The sequence below is a fragment of the Notechis scutatus genome, chromosome 3 (genome assembly GCF_049901735.1).
Source record: "Notechis scutatus isolate UNSWTSFEM ecotype Mainland chromosome 3, rNotScu1.2, whole genome shotgun sequence".
Lineage (NCBI taxonomy): Eukaryota > Metazoa > Chordata > Lepidosauria > Squamata > Elapidae > Notechis > Notechis scutatus.
Genome location: NC_142011.1, coordinates 166,087,076 through 166,104,313, shown reverse-complemented (window position 1 = coordinate 166,104,313; position 17,238 = coordinate 166,087,076). Strand labels below are relative to the sequence as shown.

General features: G+C 39.5%; 1 protein-coding gene across 2 annotated transcripts in view; it reads left to right on the top strand.

Annotated features, from left to right (window-relative positions):
- The first annotated feature begins 207 nt into the window (after positions 1-207).
- LOC113413825 (desmocollin-2-like) overlaps positions 208-17,238 on the top strand; it is a 31,704-nt gene continuing 14,673 nt past the window's right edge. For both annotated transcript variants that reach the window (XM_026670372.2, XM_026670374.2), the window contains exons 1-5: positions 208-726; positions 13,115-13,199; positions 14,041-14,243; positions 14,882-14,992; positions 16,422-16,577. In XM_026670372.2, the coding sequence (XP_026526157.2) occupies positions 649-726; positions 13,115-13,199; positions 14,041-14,243; positions 14,882-14,992; positions 16,422-16,577 (633 nt within the window). In that variant the 5' untranslated portion in view covers positions 208-648. The remainder of the gene's footprint in view (positions 727-13,114; positions 13,200-14,040; positions 14,244-14,881; positions 14,993-16,421; positions 16,578-17,238) is intronic.

The window sequence follows — 17,238 nt, the reverse complement described above, 5'->3', positions numbered from 1 at the left end:
ACTGGGATTTAGGAACAAATATATTCAGTGCTTGCAATTCCTTTTCAGGGAGCGGAGTCCTTTCGAGGGCCTCGTTTCGAAGCTATAACGCTGCAAGCAGACTTGTCTAAAGAGAGTAAGGCCACCCGAAGGCAAAGGCAATTACTAAGAGGTGACGAAGTTGAAGGAGTCGCCGCCTTTCTGGTTCGCCTACCCCGATCTCACACATTCCTGTGCGCATGCAGTCAGGGACGAAACAGCCGGACAGGGCATGTCCCAGCTTTTTTCCTACCTTCCCAAAACCGGGCGGGGTTGGGGCTCCATTCCCTAGTCAAATAGAAAGAAAGAACGAGGGAAACTAATTAGCCTATCTCAAAGGTGCCGTTGCTAGTACTAACCTTCCTCCCTCCGTTGGCCCCACCCTGGCTAGGAGCGAAATCCTACTGCGGACGGGAGGAGCCGCCAGCTGGAGCCTAAGCGAACCAAGAAAGGCAGAGAAAACAAAGTCGTCGTCGTCTCCTCCTCCTCCTGCTCTTCATTAGGGCCGCCCTTGGAGCTGCAGCCGGGGAGCCGGGCGGAGGAACCTCAGACTCACCTGGTCAGAGTCGTCAGGAGTTCGGCGCGCAGCCCAGTGGCCGCAATTCCCGCCAAACCGCCAAGCCTCCGGACATGATCCCGCCGGCAAGAACAAGGCACGGAGAGGGCCCGCTTGGAGCCGCTTTCTTCCAGCTCCTCCTCAGCCTCCTGGTGAGTGGAGCTCTCCTGGGAGGGGAGGAGGGGTCGCCTTCCCGAGTGAGTGGAGGCAACAAGGTCGCGAGAATGGCAGGCCGAAAGCCACGAAGCCATCGCTGGCCCACGCGGGACCTTGAGAGATTTGCGCCCGCGTGGCAAAGACTTTAAGTTTGCCCCGGTGTGGAAGTGTTTGCTAGGAGGAGCGCCTGTGTCGGGGTGCGCCCTGGCGCGGTGGAAAGTTCCTTTGGAGAGACCAAGGGTTTACGCCTGGCATACACTGGGGGAGAAATGCTGTTATGTTTTGTTTTCTTTTTCTTTTTAAAAGAAAATGTCTTACACAGTCAAAGGCAAAACCTTAAAGACTTAACTTTTTGCTTTCACTTTTTTTCGCCTGCGCGTGCAAGAAAGGGGCGGGGGGGGGGGGAGGGGGAAATCATATAAATGAAATTGTGAAGAAGGGCAGCGAAGTAAGAGGGTTGGGAGGAAGGGGTCGTCTTTCACCTTGCCGATTAAATAGCAAAATATGGCCGGTTTTAAAGAAGGGCATCGACTTTTGGGAGGATCAAACCACACCAAGCGTTCAATTAAGGTGGCGGTCCAAGGCTACTTCACACTCCTCCCTTCCGAAACAAAAGATGATAAATAAAAGTTTGTCTCTATCTTCCTTAACCTGATGCAGAGGTTGAGGGGTGGATAAGCGAGTAGGAGATCTTTAAAAAGTTGTATTTTAAGCGGCTTCTGAGTCGTGGGGAGAAGAAATAATGCAAATAAAGAGAATATAGAACCAAATATTGCATATTTCATGCCTTGGAAAGGCATCATCTTTTAGGGTGGATATAATTTTGAAAGAGTGGCATTTACCTTTTGCAGACTTTGCTGCACTACAGTTTATTTGTTTCGTTGTCTAGGGTTCTCAAGAAATAATGTGTTTCCTATTTGAAAGCAACTATTTACCTGTTTATAGCAATAAAATGGTTAATTTGCTTGCATACTCTGTTGAAACCCAAGGAAATATTCTGTCTCTGGAGAGAAGAGAACTGGGTTCTTATTTAATTCCCCTGTTTTGGAATATTTTTTCTTTCTTTCAGCAATGTCTAATAATTTCTAACATATTGTTTTAATAACCAGCATCTTTTTATTTAAATATGAAAAATTGTGAGATATAAGAGAAATGCATCGTAGTGTTATAATTTTAGAGTACTACTTTGGGAATATATATACTGATTTCCCTGGAGATCTCTCTCTCTCTCTCTCTCTCTCTCTCTCTCTCTCTCTCTCTCTCTCTTGGGAATATATATACTTATTTCCCTGGAGATCTCTCTCTCTCTCTCTCTCTCTCTCTCTCTCTCTCTCTCTCTCTCTCTTCTTCTCTCTCACACACACACACACACACACACACAGAGAGAGAGAGAGAGAGAGAGAGAGAGAGAGAGTAAAACTCCCTTTGTTCAAGATAGAATTGAACAAAATACCTGAACTACAGATAAATTCAAGAAATATATGGCAATCATAATAAGCTCAAATAGTAATGAATTTTGAAAAGCGATTAGTACATTTCACTTATATTTATTTCTAATAAGAAGCAGAACTTAAAAATACAATTAACTCACTTAAACTGGGTGTGATTGCTTATGTCGTAAAAATAAACTCCAGAATTTCATATCTCTGTTTAACTTTTGAGAGTAAGCATAGTTTGACAATTCAATTAGTTGGCTCCCCCATATTCTGGGACAGGGGTCTCCAACCTTGGCAACTTTAAGCCTGGAGGACTTCATCTTTGCTGGCTGGGGAATTCTGGGAGTTGAAGTTCTCCAGGCTTAAAGTTGCCAAGGTTGGAGACTCCATATTCTGGAATGATTACTCCACCCATATATGACAGGGCCCAGTTCTGCTTTTAAGCTGTTAAGACCTGGTTTCTTTGTCTAGTTGAGTTGAGTGGATTGAGTGGTGTTTCTTTAGTTGTTTAATTATTATCTTCCTTTTGGATTCTTCAAAGAGGCAAGAGTTTTAATGTGTGGCTATTTGGGCAGGAAATATTGCTTGATTTATTGTATACCATCACATACTTTTGAGTTGGCAGCTGCTGTAAATCAAATAAATTAATAATTCATTGTTCAAAGAGACCTGTTTTTATTTCTGATAAAAACATGAATGTAATAATTATTTTACTAAATCTAAACTCTTTTTACTGATTGGTGACTTTTCCAATCTGACAGTCCATATATGAGCAAGGTTGCTGCCTGCTTCTTGCTAAGAATAATGTTTAAATGTACATTTTATTGCATAATTCTGTTATAGTTGTATTCCTAGATCATATACTTTAAATTTATTATGAGTAACAGGTAATTATGATATTTGCATTTATGCTATACTCAATCTTTTTTCCAACAATCACTACTAGGTAACGAAAATGGTGGTAAAAATGACTGGTTGAAAATTATCAGAAAATTAATAAGAGAACATTAATAGAATATAATTTTTAGTTCATAGTACATTCTTAATTAGAATGATCAAACTATGCTTATTGTTAAAACTTAAATATAAATGTGAAATTCTTATATTATTCTTATGACATAAGAAACAATGCAGTTGCTTACTCTAACTTCATAGACAACTTATTTTAATGAACATTTAATGCAATAAAAACAATGAATAATTTTTTATTAAAACACTGATTATTGCATTTAACTATATGCATCTAGTTTATCTGTATCTAGTTATTCTAGATAAGAGACTATGAGTTTCAATCCTTTCTTAGATACGGAAGTCAGTTGGATGATCAGTTATTGTCTCTCAACCCAGCTCATCTCACAGGATAAAAATCTAATAAACAAATAAATAAACCATTCATTTATTCCCCCTTCAAGGTGATAAAATACTTTGTTTTCTTTTTATGTTAAGGTGCTTTCTTTTTGTAGCCATTTAATATATTTTGCTACTGATAGCATTTTATATTCTAAACAAAGTAGTAATTTGAGTTAATGGTATTTAATGAAATAATAGTGTGCTCTTGGATTTAAAATTCAATACTTGGCAACATTCCAAGAATGTTGGTGAAACCTCTTTGCTCTAATTAATGAGAAATGTGAACTTTTATATTAAATACTGCTTGTAACTGATTTGCTGACATTTGTGTTTGCAGCAGTACATTTTATGTCTTCAGATAATGTTGAAAAACTAAGCAAAATTGGACTTTGTTTATGCTTGATGGGAGACCTCAAAATAACAATGCAGAATTAGACTGGCAAGCAAAAAATATAATAATAATAATAATAATAATAATAATAATAATAATAATAATAATAATAATTAATAATAATAATATAGTCAAAACCAAAACCAGATAAAGGCAAATGTTTCCCTGTTCTTCACAACAAAATTGCACAGATACTTTCATGAAGAAACTGGACTCAAAAGAGATTCTTCCTTAAAGAGTTTCCAAATCAGGGAGCATAGCCCATCTCAAGTACAATATCATTTTTGGACATAACCTTTTAAGAAGGATTTAGATAAACAAATGGGTTTATAAAAGGACAAAAAGATAATAAAAAATGGGAAACTAAAGTTATATGAAAAAAGATGAACGGAGTTGACATGTTTAGTTTTCAGCTGAGAAGATTGAGGAGAGATAGAACAGCATTCTCAAATACCTGAAGGGATGTTATACAGAAAAGATCAAAAATCATTCTCTTTCATTCAGAGTTTAGGACTAAGAATAATGAATTTAATTTACAGAAAGTCGTTCCTCTTTAATATTAAAAAGAACCTTCCTACGATAAGGACAATAGGACCAGTTAATCAGAAATATAAAGTGCCACCATTTATTGGATATATTTAAGTAGAGTGGACGAATCATCTGTTCAAGAAGCTTTTAGGAACAAAAGGCTTGGTCTTAGTGGCAAACATCCTTTTTCCCATTGCATTCAATTTGCACTTCTTCCCCTCCCAGACTTTATAATTTTATTATAACACAAAGAACTGGATTGAAGGATTCACTTTTAGTTAGAGCTGTATCTCCTGAATCCCTCTTTAGCATTGAGTAATTAATAAATGTTTAAGGAAAAAACTACTTTATGTAGGAATAGAAAATAATATACAAACGTTTAACATTTTACTTTGTTTTAATATATAATAAGCTAATAAAAACTGAGAATATTAAACTAGAGCTCACTGCTTCATAAATGTGTGCTATTGCAGTCATTTTAATAGTCCCTAAAATAGCATGAATATTGTACCTTGCTACTCTTTCCATACAATAATTGGCTGCATAAAGAATGCAGAATTGTAATCCCTTGATTCCTGATGGTGGTGCTCATTATCTATATTTTCTATTTTGCCCTACCAATATCCTTGGTGGTCCCTTGGTCTTTGTGAGTGACTATAGCAAAAAAAAAACAAACAAAAAAACAACAACACCTGGCTTAACTTAACTGCATAGGATATCTCATGACCTTCTACTGCAACTGCTCAACATGCTGGGACGCAACTCTTGGTTGTACAACAAAATGTTTGCTATTGTCTTGCTACACTTGTTGGGGCTGCATCTCTACAATCCTATATAGAAAAGCCTAAAGATACTTCTTCATATGTGCTGTAGATTCCATTTCAGTGTATGATTATATTGCCTCAGTTTTCGGTCTCTTGAGGGTTAGTTTGTTCTTTTTAGAACAACCCCTTAAGGCTTAGAGCATTAGTCCTGCCTTGGGCATGAAGACAACTGCGTGATCTTTCTGTCACAGCCCTAAAAAGTAGCAAACCATGTCTGAAAATGTTGCCATGAAAACTGCAGGAACTTGTCCCTGCAGTCCTTAAAAGTCAAGACTGACTTGAAGAAGCATGTGAGTGTATGTATATGTATGTGTGTGTGTATATACATACACACACACATACACACACACGCACTTTACAGACTTATCTTTTTGGAAAAAAGAAGAATGCTGTTGATCTTTCCTCCATCTTTTCTCCATACATTTCACACTTTTCAGTGGATTGGCTCACTGGTGCATTCCTGTCCATGGAGCATTCATGTCCATGGAGATTCTGTCCATGGAGATTCTGTCATTCAGGTCATGGTTGTCCCAAAGTGCTTTTTCAAGAGGTAATTGGACTTTCTGGTTTTTCTTTTAAGACATTTCACTTTTCATCTAAGAAGCTTCTTTATCTTTTCTTCAGCTATCAGTTATTTCCTCAAGGGAATTCTAAATTTCTAATTCTAAGAGCATTTTATCGTGGAAGAAACAGCTGGCTCTTGACCATTTGTACTTGCGAAAATGCTAAATAGGTGATAGTTATGACTGGCTCTCATACTTACAGCTGTAACAGCATCCCAAAGTCATCTGTTTGTGATTTGCAATTTTCCATGCCACCTTCTGACAAACAGAGACAATGGTGAAACTGGCAGGAAGTCACAGACACATGACACCCTTGCTTAATAATATGCATGGCCCTGGCTTAGTGGCAGCTGGGACTGCCAGAATTGCCATCGGTAAACTGTGTTGTCATGGGTTTTTGACTTACGACCATGTTGCTTAACTGAATTTCTGGTACTAATTAGTGTTATTAAGTGAGGGCTACCTTCATTATTGATGAGAGGTCTGTGCCTATATAGTGATTGCAATTTACTTTGGAATGCTTGTTTATATCCATTTTGTTAACTATAGCTTTATAGGCACTCATAACAGAGTGACCTCCTAGATCTAATTATGATTTACTGTATTAATATTCTTCCAAAAAAGCATCTTGAGAAACTTCCCTGGAAACCCTGTTTAAAGCATTACAACTATTTTTATTCGCTATAATTGGCAACTTTGATTTAGAACAATGGTCCTCAAACAGTTTGATGATTGAGGACCTTAAAGAGCTTTGGTTTACGTGAGTTATATCAATACTTACTGTATTAGTTAAAACGTAGTATTTTTTAAAAATAATTACGCATTTGACTTCATGGGGCCATTGGTCCCTAGACCACACTTTGAGAACTACTGATTTAGAGCAGATATGGGGAACTTGCAACCTTTCACTCATTGCTGAACTACAATTCCTGGCAACCTTCTCCACTGGCCATTCCACTTCAGTTGCAACATTAATCCATGCACTTTATATTTTCTTGTTATTATTGCATCCAGGGTAAACATGAACAGACTGTTAACATGCAAAATATTGAATGATCAACACATTGGCTATTAAGAATTATTATACCACATAGGAAGAAGACATCTAAACAAAAGCAGAGGACTCTTACAATGTATAGTTGACAATACAATATTTGCCAGTAGTTGACAATACAATATTTAACAGTTTTTTTTAACAAAAATAAAGGCACGAAAAAAGACTTTTGAGCAAGATGATCAGTTTTTTTGTTCTGTTTGTAGCAATTGACAGATTTACCTTTTTTTAAAAAAGGAATAAGCTAATGCTTACTATGAGAGTTCGTTGAACCTTTGGTGCTGATTTAGATATTTGTATCTCTCCTTTGTTCCTTAAACCAGGGCCATAAAATAAGTATATTTGAATTGGGGCATGATGGTGGTATTCTGGATGTCATAATGTAGCTGAGGAATTCTCTTCCATGCTGCATCGAGAGCCCAGGATGGGTTGACACCTTCCTATGACATCATAGCTGAGTAGCTCTAGATAAGCGTAGATAGCTCTAGATAAGCGTCATAGCTCTAGATAAGCGTTTCTACAATGTCAGCGCAGCTCTGGACAATGCCCTGGCAGTGCCTTCTGTTGACATTCTGGTTCTGGCCTTGTTCTCATCTTCTGGCACTCCCACGGAGCCAGAAGATATCCTGAAACCGGATGATAAACGTTCCGAACAGACCCCGAACAGACCCTCAAGCGCAATCACCAGGCTGCTGCTTGGGCTGTTCGAGCTTCAACAGCAGCAGCCTTCTTCACCAGGGCATCCATACAGTGGCTGCGCCAACTCCAGAATAGATTGCCTGCTTCTGACCTTCAGTCTCACCAAGACCTTAATAAGATTATTGCAGCAGCAGAATTCACTGCAGATGCCACTCTCAATTCCGCCAAATTTGCATCCAAGGCCATGGCATCTTCTGTAGCAGCAAGAAGACTTTTATGGCTCCGAAATTGTCAGGCGGAGTCACGCCGAAAATGGAAGCTGGCTTCAGTTCCTTTCGCAGGCAATAAGCTTTTTGGCGATGATCTGGAACCTTATCTCATCGAAACCAGAGATAAACGTAAAATTCTCTCTTCCTCTGGGAAGAAAGCCGACTATCACCCTGCTCCTTATCACCCTCCTGCCTTCCGAGCGGAGACCTCATCTCGCTTCACCCGCTCTCACAGGCCATACTCCCAATGCCAAGACCAACGGGTGGAAACATCTGGCAGGCAACAACCTTCTGCTGGTAAACGGCCCTTTCCAGGGGGTAGTTCCTTCCGTCGCTCTAAGTAATCCCTTGTTCTCCCCACCCATCGGAGGTTTCCTAGCCTTCTTTGCCTCCAAATGGGAGGAGTCAACGATGGACGCCTGGGTGCTCAGCACTATTAGGTCAGGGTTACAATTGGACTTCCTAACCCCACCCCCCAATTTTTTTTTGATCTGTCCTGTGTCTCGGGACATTTCCAGGCAAGCCCTCATGAATCAGGCCATTCAGCACCTTCTTGAAATCACGGCTATTCAACCTGTTCCCCCGTCTCAATGAGGATGTGGGCTTTACTCTCGCCTTTTCATCGTTCCCAAAGCCTCAGGGGGATGGCGAGCCATCCTTGATCTAAAATTTCTCAACCAATTTGTAAAATACAGGCGATTTAAAATTCAGACTCTGCATTCTATTTTAGAGAGCGTTCGAGAGGGCGACCTCCTCTCTTCCATTGATCTCACTGAGGCTTACCTCCACATCCCAATTTGGCCACATCATCGCCAGTTTCTCTGTTTCTGTTATTAGAATACCCATTACCAGTATCGAGCACTTCCCTTCGGCCTCTCATCGGCTCCAAGGGTCTTCACAAAGGTTCTGGCAGCATTGGTGGCATCTCTGTGTTCTATTCCAGTGAGGATCCAATGCTACTTGGATGACATTTTGATTCTTTCCTCTTCCATCCCTGCGGCCCATCGGGATTTGCAAATTACCCTGTCATGTCTCCAGAGCCACGGATTTTCCATCAACACCAAAAAGAGCCAGCTCTCTCCTACAACCAAATTGCAACACTTGGGAGCAGTCATCAATACCATGTCGTGCCAGGTTTTCCTGTCCCCAGCTCGTGGAAAGAGCCTTGCAGAGATCATCAGCCAGATCCAGCAACATCAAATTGTCCCCCTGTCGCTGCTGTCCAAACTTCTGGGGAAGATGGTTTCCTGTATTGGCATCGTCCTGTGGGCTCAACTCCACACCCGAGCCCTCCAATGGTTCCTGCTTCCCTACCAACAAGCAGGAACCAGCCACTCATCCATCAAGGTCCCACTCCTGCCACAAATCCGGAGATCTCTCAACTGGTGGCATTCCCCATCTATCTGGAGGGGACTCCTGTTCAGGGAACCAGACAGGCTAGTGATAACCACCGATGCCAGCCTCCTGGGTTGGGGTTCCCATATGCAGGGCCAGCTAGCTCAGGGCGTTTGGTCCAGATCGGAACAGACCCTTCCCATAAATTGGCTAGAGCTCAGAGCTATTTTTCTGGCTCTCAAGCATTTCAGGCAATCAGTGACCGGCTCTCATGTTCTAGTCCTTACGGACAACATGGCCGCAAAGGCTCATGTCAACCGGCAAGGGGGGATGGTTTCCAAAGCCCTCATGAGAGAGGATCTACGGCTGGGGTTATGGGCAGAGAAATACCTCTTATCGATCTCGGAGGACCACATCTCCGGGGTCGACAACTCCCAGGCTGACTGGCTCAGCAGGAGCCTAGTCGACCAGGCAGAATGGTCCATTCCTCCGTCTCTATTCAGGGATCTTTCCCTCAGATTCGGAACACCAGAGGTGGATCTTTTCTCCACTCCTCAAAAGGCCCAAGTCACCAGATTCTTCACCAGGTTTCCTTGCCAGGGAGCGGAGGGGACCAATGCTCTTCGGTGCAGATGGCCCAAGGGTCTCCTCTATGCTTTCCCCCCGCTTCCCATCATTCTGGCAGTAATTTGGAAAATGTTGGAGGAACGTGCGGAGCTCCTCCTCCTGGCACCCTATTGGCCAAGGAGGCCCTGGTTTGCGGACCTGGTCAGCCGATCAGTGGCTTCTCCTTGGAGGATCCCAGCCCATCTAATCTCCCTTCACCAGGGGGCCCTGCTCCACCCAGAGCCCCAGTGGTTCAAGCTGACCATGTGGCACTTGAGCGGCAGTGGCTAGAGGAGGCTGATCTTCCAGAAGGGGTCATCCTCACTATCCTGGCTTCTGGCAAACCTTCTACAAGGCGCATCTATGATGCCACCTGGAAGGCTTTTTCCTGATGGTGCCTCAGGGAGGGTCTTTCTCCTGCTTTAGCCCAGTTGGCAGAAGTTCTTAGCTTCCTTCAGCATGGGCTGGAGAAAGGTTTGGCTCCCAACACCTTACACAGGCAGGTTGCGGCCCTCTCCTCAATCCTTTCATGGGGTTTGTTTCCTTCCTTATCCCATCACACTTCAGTTGGGAGGTTTTCGAAAGGGGCTTCCAACCTGCATTGTCCGGTGTTTCACAGGTATCCTTCCTGGGACCTTCATTTGGTCCTTAATGCCCTTACAAAGCCCCCCTTTGAACCCCTTAGAACAGTGTCTCTCCATTTCCTGACTCTGAAGGTAGTGTTCCTTGTTGCCATCACTTCTGCCAGGAGGGTTTCCGAGCTTGCTGCTCTTTCCATCAGACAGGACCTTTGTTCCTTTCACAATGATAGGGTTGTTCTTCGTCTGGACCCCTCATTTATTCCAAAGGTCCTGGTTTCACAGTCCCAGGACATTGTTTTGCCTGACTTCTGTCCTCTCCCACACCATGACTTAGAGCGGCAGTGGCACACACTAGACATAAGAAGGGCCCTTAGAATATACATTAAGCGCACTTCCTCCTTCAGGAAGTCGGAAGCCATGTTTGTTTCCTTTTTCCCTTCTCACTTGGGGCACAAGGCCTCTTCTACTATTAGCAGGTGGGTCAGGTCTTGCATTGAGCAGGCCTACAAAGCTGTGGCCCTTCCGGTTCCCCGAGGTCTGACAGCACACTACCAGAAGCGCGGCCACTTCTGCTGCCTGGGCGACCCAAGCATCCTTGGAGGAGATTTGTTGTGTGGCCACGTGGACATCCCCGTGTCCTTTCATCAGACACTACCATCTGGATGCTTTTGCCTCGGCGACTGCAGCCATCGGCAGATGGGTTCTTCAACAAGTGGTTCCACAGTTGGTGTGATGAGCCAGACGAGGACCCGCCCGTGGACATGCAAGCTTTGGTATATCCCATCCTGGGGTCTTGATGCAGCATGGAGGAGAATGGGTGTCGGTAGAAGTTACCGTGAATGCCCTTTCTATCTATGCTGCGAGAGAGCCCAGCTGCAGTAATAAATCAGCTTCGGTACATACCAGGCCTCAAGGCCTCACGTAGGCTGAAAGCGTACCAGGAACAGAGAACATCAATCAACAAAACGTCATCATGGGCTAATAACTGGACTGCAAATGCTGATTTGCTACTTTGTACCTTTCAAACTGACCATGTAACTGTGATTGGATGTTACTATGTGTGCACTAATATTTCTACTCATGTAACATAATGATTGGATAGAATTCACTGCTTGTGACGTATCACTATGTGTTTTTAATAAAAGAGCTTCCCGAACTTGTGATCGGGGCAGCTCACCCAAGATAGAACCTGTGTTGGTGTCTTTCTTGATGCATTAGACCACCCAGTGAGAAGCCTTCCTAATGCGGAGCAAAGCCGCACCCAGCCCCTCCCTTGATTCGTCCGGAGAGGGTAAGACATATTTCTGTATTTATTTTGGGCTTTCAGAGACACCTTTCAGTCTGTCAAATATCTTCGCCAAAGCTGGGGTCTCTCCCGGGGGCTGGCTTTTATATCTTAGTACAGACTCAGCTATGACATCATAGGAAGGAGTCAACCCATCCTGGGCTCTCTCGCAGCATAGGTAGAAAGGGCGTTCACGGTAACTTCTACCAACGCCCAGTCTACAGGCTCTTTAACCCCAAGCAATGGTTCTGTTCAAATGAGTTATATTGTAGGCAAGACTCCCCTAAAGGAAATTGAAAAATTAGTTCTGGTTCAACTAAGAATTGAGTATATTCTTCCAAATCTATTGAAGAATAAGGCCTTGTTATTTTTTGTGCCTTGCATTATGTCCCTCGATGTGCGATGTGTTGCTTGAATATTGACTGATTTCACTGTTTGCCCAAACGTACTATATACATGGTTACTTTGCCTGTACTATGTTATCCTAAATTAATTTTCCCTATGAAGTCAGTGGAATGTCATTGTGATGTTGTTTGTAGTCCCTAGTAATTGATGGAAATTAAAGCATTCCTTTCTGTAATGGAAACATAATTTTGTGCAACTGTTTCTGCAAGTAATGATGCTTTATAAAACGTCTCTATCTTCATGTATTATAACAATGTTATTAAACTTTGAAAGGTGTGGGGATTTCATTTTATTATTTTTTACTTTTTTAAATTTCTTTTAATACATTATTGGCAGCTATATAAATTATCTAAAATAAATAAATACATAAAATAAAGTGTTGCAGCAAATCCTGCTTCCAAATCAGGACATGACACCACGAAAGGTTGGAGAATACAGGTTTTATTTGTGCACAAGGTTCAGAGCATTAGCATGGCAAATTCTGAACCCCTGGCTCTTCCTGAGGCATCACTTTTATATGACCTCAGACTAGGCCGGGGCGTTCCTTTTATTAAGTTTTACCAAAAAAGGAGAATAACATATATATATAGAAAAGGAGAAATACATTTGATTACTCTGTTATCTTACACCATCTGTCATTTTCCATATCCACCCTTGTATATGGGAACATAGCTAGTTTCTTGTTTCAGTAACTTTGTGGTTTTGCACAATATTGTTACATTAAGCAAACTTGGAGTTAGGGGACTTCTGCTAAATGTATACATACTTTCTGTGTGATCTTCCATTCTGCTTCATAAGAATATGTAGGATGAGAGTATCATGGAGTCTTATTAATTTTTTCTGCTTCTGACATGTTGCAATTTTTACTTGTAATACATTAGATATATTTTTTATCTATTTTCTGCATAGTGTTGGAAATTTCTATGTATGGTGATGTAGTATGCATCAAATTCTTTTATATGGAAAAATAAGACTAGATTTTCTCTTGTTTATAAATGCTTCATAATTCATGTTTACTATTTTGAATAATTGGCAAATTGCAGCAGGGATGTGCAATTTATTTCCATTATTTATAATTCTGCAATAAATTGAATGCAAATTCTTTTGTCCCCATCTAGGTATTAAGTTTATCTTGTGAAGCTTGTAAAAAGGTTACCCTAAATGTGCCTCCAAAACTAAATCCAGACACACTAATTGGCCAAGGTGAGAAAATGGCAAGTTTCTTAAATATAATAATTAGAATCTAATATTTGTGGTTGTTTTTGTCCCCTCTTCCTCCCTATACCAAGATTTTTTTCAAGTAAGCCATATTGTATTCGAAAGAGAATTTTCCTGATTAAAGAGTATTAGGATATTAAATATGCTTATTAAAGAGTGAGTTAGGCAAACTCAGCAAGATATTAGGATTCTAACTTTAAAAAATACACTAATGAACAGACCAAATGTCAGCTTGGAAGAAAGTGTACTAAAATTACAATTTTTACCTAAATTAAAGGGAGCTAGCTATATATTTACTTCCTTCTATCTTGGCATATATTTGGAATACCAACAACCATTTTATTTATTTTCTGCAATTCATTTGCTCCACTTAGTATCTCTGAGCAGTATCTAACCAGACATCATGATAATTTAAGATTTATTATTTAGAGATAAATTAAGCCAAGCTAAATAGGTGAAAATAGACATTTAAAGCTGGATTCCTTAAGTTTTTTCTTTGTATGTCTAACTATTTATCGATGGTCAAATGTATTATGTATATGATATGCTTTCCAATCCCATCTTCCTACCTTTTTCAAGTTCTGGGTGCCAATACATTTAAAAAATAAAAGGTAGAGTTATAGAGAGGATAATCTTGTGACATTTGGCCAGTTTATTTAATTTTAGATTTACACATATATTTTCTATGGGGATTACATCAGAGTTTTGCTATACTCTGATTTATTTAATGCACTTACGTACACAGTGTAAAAAGTTTAGGGTATATACATGTATCTTTAGTCTTTGAGAACAATTCTTTACAACTTTCTTTTCATTTTTTTGTTAGTAAACCTGAAAAGGTGTCTTAGAACTCCTCACCTGATCAGTACCAGTGACCCTGATTTCATAGTTCTGGAAAATGGTTCTATATTTACCACAAATGCAGTTTCTTTGCCTTCTGGAAAGAAAACATTCACCATATTACTCAAGCATTTGCAGAATAGTCAACAAAAGCAAATCCATGTTGATTTACTGTCACATTCTCCAAAAGTAAGTGGTTTGGAATTAGGTGTTATGAAAGTTAATTGACTGTAACAGATTCTAAGACAATCCTGATTTTTGGCTTCTCTATCCTCATTCATATGTAAATCAGCTCTTCCAAACTTAGTAACTTTTAGATTAATCAACATTGGCCAATCACTGATGGGGATAGATCATATTGTGGAAATTTGAATTAGTTAAAATGCTTGACATCAAAACATTCTTCTAGGAGTTTTGACGGATGAAATGAAGTGAGAGTCTGTTGACATGAGGTTCCTTCTGTGATTTTGGCAATGTGTGAATGTATGATGTATCAAAAGCACATTAAACAAAGAATAATAATAGAGACAGCGCTATATGGCTTCTTTTGATTGCCTAGCAGTTCCTGTAAGTTGTCATTAGAATATATAACTCTTAACAGAATTTTTTTAGCATCCCTTTAGCTATAGATGAAAGATAAATTCTTAGTTTATCTTGTTAGAATTGTTGTGTTGGAGAAAGAATGATGATAGTAAAGACATTCCATGAAAAAAGTATATTTGGGCCACTGAAAAATATAAGTGAAGAAGTCAGCTGAAAATACTAGAATAAATTACACATTTAGCAAATATATTGCTATTGCTTATTTGTATATCTTTTGAACTTAGACACACAAAACAGGAGAAATAGTTCTTAGACGCAGTAAACGAAGATGGGCTCCTGTACCAACCAGTATAATGGAAAATTCACTGGGACCTTTCCCAATGCAAATTCAGCAGGTAAGTTAATAAGCTTCCTTTTCCTATTTTAAGTAGGAATATGTACTATTAGCAACCTATATGTAATCCAACTAGTCTCATGTACACAAATATTAGTAATAACTTGCTCATCATTGCTCAAACGGCAAATTACATAAAAAGTTGTACAGATAGTTGCTGATATAACTTACTCACTTTGTTATTCAAGTTGTTTCAATGTTACCACAGTATGATACAAATCTGGTTTTTAATTTCCTTTTTTATTTTGGCAACACCTTTCTAGAAGACTGGTGTATCCAAACTCTGTAATGAAAGAATAAAATTACCAATTTGCTTACCACTCTATTTCCAATTAAAGAAATTCTGCTTTTGAGGATATATGCTTTTGAAATATATGCTTTTTTCCCCAAGAGTTATGACACCTTGTTTCATGTGTCCTTGTTAAATAAATACTAGTTATATCTGACTCACATTTTATGAGTTGAAGCTATTGACAGACTTCATCTCCTTGTTCAAATACTGATTGAACAGCACAATAATGTAAATTGATTTTGCAGTTTCTAATGTGATTAGTTGCTGTATGTGTAGTGCCTACTGAGATTTCTAAGAGCTTTTATAAGAGATTGATTTTTAAATTATTTTCCTGATATTTGTGGTAAATATCTAGTTTGACATAGTTCTCAAACACAATAAAGGAAAGTTGAGCAGCAAGACTAGTTTGTTTACAATCTAAATCATCAATAATCTTTGTAATTTTCGAGGTGTGTTTTGATAGGTGTACTGCTATTGCTGTAATGGTTAAAGTAGATTAAACCTTCCAAATAGCAAATGTATATCAGTGTTTAATTTACACACACACACACACACACACACACACTTGCTTATACAGTTGATGTTTAATATAATATTGATTAAAAATTGCAAAGTGCATTGAATTGTTTTGTAATATGAAAAAGTCTATATCTTTGAACTCAATACCACCTTCTGTATTATTATTTATTATTTATAAGTACTAAAAAGGGGAAGCAAGGAAAAGTTATTTGGAAAAATAGGAAATTATAGATATTTACCTCTAACTATCCCCTTCTCTGTACAACTATTTGCAGTATATATAATATTTAAATATCCTTAAAACCATATTATATATTTATATTTGCCTTCTTAATGTACATCAAAGCAAACAATATATAATTAATACATGTGGGCAATATGTAGCCCTTTAGATATTCAATTCCAACTCCTATTCATTTTAACTGCTATCTGAAACAATGAGAAATGGGATGTTACAATTCAGCAACATCTGAAGGACTATATTATCATCTTTTGGCATATATATTAAATACTTTTTAAATGTTTAGATATTTTCTGTGGAGGGGAGGATTGTTTTACTTCAGTTCTGGGATGTAGGACATGGTAATGTTTTCCTTTTCCCTCCCACTTTTTTTTATAGCTATCTTCTGATACAGCTCAAAAATACAACATTACCTATTCCATTGGTGGTCCTGGTGTGGATCAACCACCACTGAATTTTTTTTACATTGAAAAAGAAACTGGAAATCTCTTTGTTACTTGCCCAATAGATCGGGAGGAGTATGAGGAATTTCAGGTAAGAATGATAATTTTATCATTTTCTAAAATGCAGGTTTGCCCTCAGTTCATGATAGCAATTGGGACTGGCTAATTAATGTGATTGTAAAGTGCAATATCATGTGACCAAATCACTTAACTGTGGCAATTCCAGCAGTTCTAGTTGTTATTGTTAAGTGCATCACCATGGGTCATTAAGCAAGAATGTCACATGGTCACCATTACAATTTCCCCATTGATCCTGCAAAAAAAGAGGTCAGAGTGACTGCTGGATGCTCCAACCTCATAATTACAAGCTGAGCACCTGGATCACCATCACATGATTATGTGGACATAAAGAAACTTGGAATGCTGAGGAGTGGTCTTAAGTACGACTTGCTCATATTGCTAATTATTAGAAAATTTAGATTTTATGAAACTCAGAAAAGCAGTTTCATCTCTTGGGAGACTCTGTTTAAGGTTAATCATACTAGTACGTTTCAAGAAGGACCAGGCTGCTAAGCTATTATTACTTCTCCACCCTGATTGCATTTGCTGATTGCCATTCAGCAGCTCTGATTAAGATCCCTTGATCTCTGTTGGAAGGGAAGGTCCCTGGGAACATCTGTTGGGCCACTGTAAGAATTATTCAGGCTATCTGATGGACAACATCATTCAAATATACTCTGACATGGTTCGGT